This window comes from Varroa jacobsoni, unplaced genomic scaffold, assembly GCF_002532875.2.
Source record: "Varroa jacobsoni isolate VJ856 unplaced genomic scaffold, vjacob_1.0 contig00015, whole genome shotgun sequence".
Lineage (NCBI taxonomy): Eukaryota > Metazoa > Arthropoda > Arachnida > Mesostigmata > Varroidae > Varroa > Varroa jacobsoni.
The window spans coordinates 262,235-272,746 of record NW_019214397.1 but is presented as its reverse complement, the minus strand read 5'-3'; the positions used below and the strand labels follow the sequence as shown (position 1 = coordinate 272,746).

The 10,512-nt window shown below is 42.6% G+C and overlaps 1 protein-coding gene across 4 annotated transcripts in view; it reads left to right on the top strand.

Annotated features, from left to right (window-relative positions):
* Positions 1-177: 177 nt before the first annotated feature.
* Positions 178-10,512, top strand: part of LOC111270605 (uncharacterized) — a 20,072-nt gene continuing 9,737 nt past the window's right edge. For 2 of the 4 annotated variants that reach the window (XM_022850909.2, XM_022850906.2), the window contains exons 1-3: positions 178-498; positions 883-1,746; positions 4,675-4,777. In XM_022850909.2, the coding sequence (XP_022706644.1) occupies positions 1,576-1,746; positions 4,675-4,777 (274 nt within the window). In that variant the 5' untranslated portion in view covers positions 178-498; positions 883-1,575. The remainder of the gene's footprint in view (positions 499-882; positions 1,747-4,674; positions 4,778-10,512) is intronic. The other 2 variants (XM_022850907.2, XM_022850908.2) reach the window with 2 other exon arrangements.

Here is a 10,512-nt window from a genome sequence, read left to right as displayed (position 1 = left end):
TTGTTCCACACCGGCGCCGACAACTAGCGCAAGATATTGGCGGGCGAAGTCGATGTAAACGTGAGAGAGGACAGCATTGAGCGATTGTGGAGGAGGAAGACCCAGCGGCAACAAATAACGAATTAGAGCGGAAACGTATGCTCTTACCTTTCTATACCGCTTGTTCTTGGCCGATGTTGGCTGGAGCGCGCTGAGGCCGCGCAGGCATAACATCTGCGGTAGCACACCAGGGTACTCTTAGGCACAGCAACGCCAGCGCACGACATTACAGGACAAAATCCCAACCGGACGTGATGTGCTTCTAGACTCTTGGTTAATAAGAGATACGTCAATACGTCATTTACTAATGGCGCCAACATCCGCCGACGAGTAGCCTCGTGTCGTACGTGTATAAAACAACAGTTGGTATGTGAAATGCCCAAGCAGGCGTTCTCCGAGAAAGAACGAACAGGATGTACGCGGCAGGGATGGCCTCGGCTCCCTGCATTGCCTAAACCGGTGCGTAAATTTGCACATATGTAACCTTTACCGCCAATGGCCTGTTCCCTGTTTTGCTAACTAGTTTCACCGCCGCCCTAATGTCGGAATCAAACGCTCAACATCTGACGACGCGCACAGCAAAATCCTCAGACCCGTCGACATATAGCAAAGGCAATAGCAATATACACTTCCCACTAGTACTACTTGTACCGCCGCTAGATTTTGGAGGCATAGTTGACTAGGTACCGGCAGACGTTATTTCCAGGGCGTAGACGGCCAGCGCGCGGTGTTTAGTTCGGTGCGCCCTCTGAGGAGGCCGCTACCGCTGCTGTTGCTGCCGTTTCGATTATCGCGGTTGTTAATAACAAGTGTTCTAACGTTAGCTGGTAACTGTATTGTCAGGTGATCTGGCTGTATCTGCTACCATCACCTGAACATCCCTTGACTCGCCGATTGGTGCTCTACGGTCGTCGGAGGCACTGTTTGTCATAGGTCAGCGCACAGAAGGTGACTATCGTCAACCAGATCGGAACAAAGAGGTGACGGCGTGATTCGAAGCGCTACGCTGGGTTATGCGCCGTGTGTTATGTGGTGAATATTGACCGGATTGGAGGATATCAACTCCGCCGGCCTCCTTGGCAATAGACGGTGCTACTTTGTTATACGCTATAATACGTTGTCTCGTGATTCTCGACGGACTTGCTCGACGTGACTTATAGTTGAAAAAAATCGTGGACGACGCAAGTGGCTGCAGGGTTATGTGCTGTTCTCCTGTATCAACCGAAGGACAGATAGAGCTAATGAAAACTATGTAATCATATCGAAGCCCCAAAAGAGTCTATGCGATGCTGACAAAAACGAATAGACAACGCAATACAAACCTACAACAGTTCAGGCACTTGTAACTAGGAAAAGGCGTCTCGGACTATATACCTGACCAAATTCGTTAACAGTTTACGCTAAAATTGCTATTGCTCTTAGTCAAAAGAGAAGCCTGTTTTCAGGTACCCTGACGCAGTTAGAACTGCTGCCAGCTAGCAGTGCATTGGCAAAAAATTGAGCTTGCCTTAAACTGCAGCCTAAATTAAGGGTGCGATGCCGTCAGTTCAACTAAACGTGCCACATCTTCAGGAACGGCGCCAGTCGTGCTGTCCGGAACGTAAACCGAAGCTGGCTCTGCGAAGAAGGGGTCCGGATTCGAAGTACTCCTGGCTAATTGCACTTGCTTGTGGCGGAGTAAACCTGTTCATGCACGGCTCATCAAAGGTATTGTCACATTTTCCATAATCGCGTCATGGCAAGGTGAGCCGTACGCTGCTAGCTAGACTAAATACAATAATGACACAGGAACTACAACTTCTCTATCTGTATATAGTGCCGGCCACGTTAGTTATAAGACTTCGTTTTACTGACTCGTCAATAAAAATGCTTTAATTTCACACAATTTGTGGTAGCAGACACTCTGCAGTTATCGAAATTAAATACAAAACGCATATAAGTCGTACAATATAAACGATGTTTAGAACGTGACAACGGTCCGTATATGTGAACCTGGCTGCCATCGGACACGGACCATAGTCTAGAAGACAGTGTCGAATCTATTTTCGTTATAACATTTGTTAGTTATCCCGTTCCAAACCGACGATAGCTTCATTGAGTTCGGGTAGAAATTAAATAAACCGTTGCATACCTAAGCCATTTTCATGTTTATGTAAAATATCAAGCAGACGATGAGCGTGTTACTGCAACATATGAACCAAGTTTATTATTCGTACAATGTTATAGACGCTTCCAATATATAGACCACGCAAGGAGCAGTATCTCATTCGAATCTGCCACGTCCACCGAAGTTCCGTTCCGAGCTTTACCGGGCTAGCGTTTATATTATGTAGTATGTATTAGTAGAACAACGTCAAGAGTTTTTTGCATTGCTCTTAATTAGAAAAAGAAAAAAAACATGGCAAGCAAGCGAACAGCTGTGAATATTATCTAATAATGTTTGCGCATCTTGTCGTTGACGGGTGTCCAACAAGTGTCCATTAATTGTATTGCCGAGCTTTTTACAATTCTCCCTTGATTGGAGTTGTCTGTATGTATCGAACTGGAAGCAACGGAAGTTCGATATCGTACTTAAGAGGCTCGACACTCGAGTCTGTCATGAAGGTGTTTTAGTACGAAAAGAAACCATATTCTGTTTAGTCTCTGATTAAATCCTGCGCAATTAGACCATAACAGCCTCGTTGTCATGTGTGATTTGTAAATTTACTTCCAGTGTTAAATTAGCAAAACCCCATTGTCAATTTGCACATTGTAATCTGCTTCCGTTTGCGGAGCTCATAGATTCTATTCCAGGGTGACACAGTTTGGTACATCTGATGTATAATAGGCCACCTATGAAACTAGGTAATCGTTCCAGCTTGACGGCGCACCTGTGAGAATACTACCAGTGTTGCGTTGGGCCTCGAACCCAGCTTGTATGCAGAGAATAAGTAATAAATTCTAATCAGGTTGGGTCAAGAAAAACAAAATAAATTAACATTGTCCATTGGTTTATCCTGTCCTATTCATGCCCGAAACTCGCTATATCTTTTTTCTTGCGTAAACATCAAGTCATATAGCCAGCTAACCTTGCAAGAAACTGAAACTGAGTCATCCTAGCATTACTCGTAGGCGGCTCAGATCGTTCGTCTTTATTCCTATTGTATGATCATGTCAACGGAGTAAGCTGTTGGAAAAAGGGCTGTAACTTATCATTCCTACCTAAGGCTTGATATACATATCCCACAACAAATGGCTTGGCCTGTCAACCTGAAATCTTTATTAATTCTTTTTTTTTTTGCTTATGCAGCGCTAGCCAGTAAACAGAACAGCAGAGCTTGCACCGGGTAAGGTTGTTGCAGGTCGTGGTTAGCTGGTAGAGCAGAGGCCTTCTTTCTTCGTGGAACAGACAAAGATCCCAGTGCGGGACTAGTAAATAGGCTGTCATTGTTGATTAGTACCAGTACCAATTTAATAGATAGAGAGTGAATCCTGCTGCATGACAGGTATGGCTTTTTCAAACAAGTCCAGTTACTCACTAAGCGATCTGACGTGTGATGTTCATGGAATTCGTGAAGGATACTATGAGCATCTGTCATTGAATAGTACTTCTGGGACGATTCAGTATTTCTAAACGTCTACCGATTTATTAAGGTCCGCGATTGCTGCGACGTATTTACACGACCTTTTGTTGCAGAGCTAGATCTTATCGATAACCGTGGATGTTCTCGAATCTAGAGTCGCAATATCAATTTTTTTTTTAACGTCAGTGGAATAAGACCTTACTTGCGCCAAATTACGTATCCAAAACTGGACTGCATTACATTTTTCAAGTTAGAATCGGATGAACTTAACAGAAGGTGTTGGCTGCTATCTCTTCCCATAGACTAGTATTGATACGCGATGTTTTATTCAGCATGTTAAACAAGTAGCTTAAAAAGCGCTCAGTTTTACCTGTAAATTTGGACAAAATGCTGTCTTAAACGGTCAAGTTTCTGAATGCTAGAGGCCAGAGATTATTAAATCACTCACATATGCGTAACCACAAAGTAAACAGCTAAGCTTTCTGATCAACAACGATGTATTTCGTATCATAATAACATATGCTTGACCAGTGTTGCGTGTTTCTTTTTTTATTTAGCAATAATTGAAAACAAGCTGGACTTTTTTCTGTACACGTTTTGATTATTATTAGAGCATAGCAAAAATCAGTAGTTTTAGCTAAGATTTAAACATTAATACTCGATGCCTGGAAACTTGTGATGTTAATCCGAAACCGCTAACTCTGTCAGAACCTGTGAACGTTTAGCGCCACCCACACGACTGACATTTTCAGACAGAATTGCCCTGTAGGCGTAATGCTTGATTGGGGACTGAGAGTTAAGTTATGGAGGAGCGCCTGTCTCTCCGCATTTTGAATGAACCAAACTGTACACTTATCGGTAAAAAGTAGATTTTATAGATGTTATTTTATCGTAGAACGTATCCGTCGAGCGTCAACGATTTTTCCGTTTTATGCAGAAAATTTCAGCTCGATTCTTTTATGGCATTACTTTCTGGTTATTTATATCACGAAGACCGGAAGCAACGTCTTGAAGCAGCCCTTTGATCCAAAAGTGAATACATTTAACTAATAACCTTTTTTTCATATCGTAGGTTGTTGGGGTTCTGTTTGTGGCATGGATCATCGAGTTGAAGTGTTCGAGGGAAATGGCAGCATGGCCCTTCGCTTTGCATACTACTCTCATTCATCTGGCAGGTGAGCTCATCTGAACCTATCGTTGGTTAACTTGTGCGCACGTAACTGCTAAAATCCTAGTACGCAGCTTGTCTTGCATGAGTGCTATATACTGTATCTCGGATACTCTTTCATCGCTTTGGCTGACCATATAAGTTAATGAACTATAACGCGGCACCGCCGCAGGGCGTATGGTCGTTTTCACCAGGCATGATAGATTCTCTTGTTTGGTATCGCGAGGACGAGGCCTCAAAACCTCGATGAGGCATTTCACTTCAACGATCTTATCGTTCCTTCCAAATTGCCTCACATGTACAGACGGGCGTAACTCAATGGGTTCTTTGTCGTCTCGAGAAGAGCTAAAATGTGAAGGCTTACTGCAATATGTGATTTCTATGAAATTGTTTCCTGTTAGTCACAACATTAAAATATTTGTTCGTTTTATAGTTTATGGAGGCAGGTGTGCAGTCATAGCCTTATCGGCGCACGATACAGGCTTCTGTTCAGAATTTAGTTCGTGCGAATCCATACTGTTACTGCTATCTTGAAGGTAAATGAGGAATGCAAGACTATGCTTTTTGAGGGTCCTGTGGAAAAAATACATTTAAAGGCCACCGTAGTCAGTAGTTCAGCCGCGAACTTTAATTCCAATTCGATCTCAAATCACGCTTAATAGCTTCACGTCATGACCTCACCAGCTCAGTAAGAGTTCACACTATGAACATGCTCAGCGTACGACTTTCGATATATACAGAACTTTAGTGAAGAAGCAAAAATGCCATGTACATAGTCTACAGTTGAATTAGAGGTAATGAAAAACCACTTGTCCATCCGCAGATAGTATTTCTCTTCGTTTTCTTCACCGATATTTTAAGCCCGCCCCTTTTTTTTAAATTTTTGGCCACTTCGTCTAAAATTCAAAGGAACTTACCTAGAAAGCAAAGCATCCGTTGAATTGTATCGTGTCACGTTGGCGAAACTCGATGGAACCGATGTTTGGAATAGAAACATGAACCAACATCACGCATCTGATAACGTACCGGATTAAATCACGCTGTGACATGTTTGTTTGGCTCTTTTGGACTGCCGTGATATATGGTTTCTCCTAGAAGCAACATAATCATGGCAACAGGGATCTATCCGCCTTTTAACAGCGCGTTCAGCCATTCCAGAATAGCACATTTTACCTTACCGCATTCGAAATAGATGAATGAAGTGCCCTAGATGGCTGATAGTTTATCAAACAAGGTTACTGTCGTTGTTGTCGTTTTTAAAAGCGATTCAACATAATGTTCCACATTCGTGTTGATGATGACGCTGAACCAGATGCTTAATCACTGCCGAATCGTTACAAGCTAGGGAAAACTACTGGAAGCAAAGTGCAGACAATATGGTCTTGCACTTCTAAATCTCAGTGACAATAAAAACGGCGACAAATAAACAATTGTTTTAACACAGCCCCCTGTCCCGTGCGAGTGGACGCTTCGGGAGGCTTTCGGCCAGCGAGCAGGACGAAATGGTCACTTCCAATCAAAACTGGACATAATAGCTGCTAGGCTACAAAAATAGCGACACTGGCTTTGACATTTATCAATTCTAAGGTTTAAACACCTTTATTCGGTTTCTGGCTACTATATGACATACGTAATCTGGGTTACAGTAACGCAGGCCGCTAATGAGCACAGAATGCTGTTAAATTATGAGAAAGGTCAATATTAAAGTTTTGCCATTGTGAAGAAGACTAACTTCTCCGATGTTTAAATGTCGAAATCGTACGCTTTTGTGCGGAACAAAGCTAAGCGGATGACGAAAGCATCACTGATATAATAGTACCCTCTTTTGATAGCCTGCAAATAAACTTCTCCAACCTATGTTTTTGCAAACCGGACAGACGGTGCAGTTGCAACACGCTATGGCGGACGACTTCTTTTTCACATTGAATTTACTCGCTCTGTTCCTTCGGTTGGTCCCCCTTCCCGTTTTTATGTAGTCGTTGTCTTTTATAATGGCGCTTAATCTTGATCAAATGGGCAACGATACGATATCATCGCTCATATTTAGCACGTAACTGATAGTCGAAGAGTGGCAATAAAACGCGTGGGAATTGCCTGTCACACTACCTCAAAACCGCTTTAATCTCGAAGCAGCGATTCGGTTGAGTATAGATGGATCATTCTCGAAGAGCATGAACTATAGTCGGCAGTGTTATCAGACGTATATGCCGATGCGTGGCTCATGTTTGGCACCGCTAAAAATCCGATGTCGCCCACCGTACGTCGTAGCGATCAGCTAGCGGCGTATTACACGAAGAGCTTTAACGGGGGGATAACGAAAACTAGTTTCCGTGATCGGTGTTACGTCACATAGTGACCATGACAAGTTTAGTGAATGACATAAAACAAACAAAAAAATTAGCAAACACCTACGATAATACTGCTGTGCATAGATTTAAATAATAAAGCATTACAATGACGTCGCTACGATCCATTACGATACGAGGAAATACCTATACTGAGTTGAAAATTGTTACCGTACGGCACAGAACGTCCCTTGCTCTGTTCGTACGATCGTCTGCACAGTCTTTAGTAGTAAGATTCTTTTTTAAGACATCTATCGAGTCCGCTATGGATCGTGCTACGACTGGGTTGAGAATGTGTCAAGACTAAATTGGAGCACATTTTTACTTGCGAATAGCCCAACTCAATATAAGTGTTTACTCGACAGTAACATAGAGCAACGTACGTATCGATATTTTTATTATTAACGTATAATTTTTTCCGAAACCGAACTTGCGAAAGCTTCACGGCGGGGAGCATGGAGCTATTTCTTTTGTCCTGAACTCTCTAAGCTAACTAGGTGTGCTTGTCAGTTGTACCGTCGGTCATAAAAATTTAACGTTCCTGTTAGATGTATATAATGATAATGCTTCTGTGCGTAATGTAAAGTAACTTCAAATTAGATGTCATTCCTGTAGCCCCAAATGGATGAACGTCAAACTTGAAATAGTCAGACGTATTTATCACTGTTATACAGCGCAAGCGTAGTATAACCTAAACACGTCGTTTTGGTTGACTCGGCCACCGTTCAGACTTGATGGGGATCCAGGCTGCCTTAGGCTGCGAAAGAGAACATTTCCATTTATTCCAACTCTACGATTGAGTGGAATAGCCTGAATTTTGTTTGCAGAAATCAATTCAGACTCGAGTGTATTACAGTATTCTATGAAAATCGACGGCTGATTACTCAGAGAGCGATCGATGTTGGGACTGAGCATATCTCAGAGTGCAACTTTTGCAAGAAAGCGGAAATACGGCCGCATCTGCAGTAGCAATAGCGCATTACATAATTTTCAACTCAGTTATCCTGATGATCGTATACTGTATTCGTAGATAAAGCTTGCGTAGCGCAAGTTCGCCATGGACGTGTCTCGTAGAATGCCCTTTATCACCAAGTTAGGGTGACGCTCTCTGCCTTTAAATCATACGCCAGAATTGATTTGGGTGTCAATATTCAACGAATGGGTTCCAGTTCGACCAGGACATAACCGCTGCGTGCTTTCACGTTGTGATTTGGGTACGCTACGGATCTTTTCTTCTTCGAAAATGAGTTTCCGACCTCGAAGTGCATGGTCCTTGTTCGTAAACAGCTTCTGTAGCGAGGAGCTAGATGTAGGGCTACCGAAGCAGGCGACGGGCGCAACGAGACATTACCTTACTGATTTGCTACTTAAATAGTACTGCACACCGTGCTCACGAGATAAGTGTCAGCTGTTACAATAAGTGGAAGCCGACTGATAAATGAAAATCCGGTCAATATTGACATGCGACAAGTAATTAGAAATATTAACGTGGCATAGCCAATTGGCCCACTTAAACATCCTATTGGCCTGCCCATCTGGGTCATTAGAAGCCGTCAAATTAGCATTAGATGAAGTTCGTGGTGGCATATATAGGCATCAGTGAGGTTGAATACTACGTATTAGCACAACTGGAGCAGGCTAAATTAATTCTATCGGGGTTTGTGCCTGCTTGGGTCCTAGGAACCGCTTGGGCCAATTGAAAAGGCGGAGGCACACCGAGCAGGAACGAAAAGGCATTGTTGTGCGACCAGAAAGTTTCGAGTACAGTTAATGCGTATTTCGGGAAAAAGTGGTGCCTTTAGAGTTCAGAATAAATGTCTTGTCTACAAGTCTAGGTAATCAGAAACTAACGAAAATTTTCTTCTGAGCGCAGCCGCCAGCATGCTGGTCAGCTTATCCTGTTTTGCCGTATAAATCGCGGGAATTTATGATATAGAAGTCGAAAAAATCATAGAACGTAAGGCTACTTTTTCCCTATGGTGACAAAGTGTGGTATTTGATACATTCGAACACGGGTACGCGAAAAGACAAACGCAGGAAGACATAAAGGCGATGTTTTCTTTCAGAGTGACGTCCAACTAACTGTAGACAACCTGAACTAGCATTAAAATTTATATTGGAACAGTATTGCGACGGAAAGCGAAAACCTGCCTAACGAAGCTAGAGTACATTCACGCATAGAGAAGCACGTTAGGGCCTTTTCAAAAAAGTTTTTTCTACATAGATCCGTGGTATTATATTTCGATTGCAGCAATGTTGCTATGCTCATACGCTCTACTCCAGCTTGATACGATTTCTCTATATCTTCGTGTATCTTTCAGTTCTTTAAAGTGCAGGCTTTCTTCGAGCCGGATCAAAACGTAGCATTAGTCTATTTACCGTAATTGTATGTTACGTTTCAAAATAAATATTGCTATTCGTGTGATTATAGAAGAATATACATTATGCGCATAATAAAGCTGCGAAAGCTCGCTCAAGGACAAAAAGCCTGACTGGCCTTCAGTTGCCCTTTGATATGTTTACCTTGTTACCACTTGACGCTGGACGATTACAGATGAGGTTCTATCCGTTCTACTATGCGACACGAGTTCATTCAAATGATCGATTTTAATATTCCAAAATGAACGTAGTCAACATATTTATCCAACTTGTTCCAATGGCTACTTACTGTTTTTTTTTGCCAAGAAACTAGTAGAACTGCTATCCGATATAGCGGACGTCCCAGATAGGATACGAGACGGCCAATAACCTTAATGGGACCGGTCTCTTGGTGCTACCGATCAGATATTAGCTCTGCTTCCGTGACAAAACAATCTTTGATGCATTTAAGAAGGAAGACAACCGCACCTGTTCTAATATTTGAATGAGGAATAAGTGCCGACATGGTCGTTTAATAGGTAATAGTTGACTATGGTCGCTTAAGGTTCGAAAGAGCTAACGAGCATGGCTGAAAAGCGAATCTGCGCTTTTCGCTTCCTATCGTTCGTTGCACAAGATCGTGACTAATGCCACGGATATTTGCTTACATTTCTCACCGTTACGGCCTGACGGCTTAAGCGATTGACCTTATGTCTGAGAACCTCTGAGGGCCGAGCTCAGCCGTCGGCACACAACTCATATGATTAAATAAATACAGTTTAATTCTTTACTATAGCTTGCCACAATAGTGCGTCTCCTTAGACACACGCGCTGCGTGAACGGCTGCACCCATAGTCTCTTTAGTTGCTATCAACGTTACGCTCCTACCGTCGCAGTTCACGTATCGTATTAAAAGAACTGTATTGTTCGGATACTACAGTTTTTCTAAAAGTTAAGAATTTGAAACCTCTGAACGTAACACGCTCCCAATAGCACTAGAAACAAACGACAACGTCTAAGTAAAATCCATTCTCAGGCG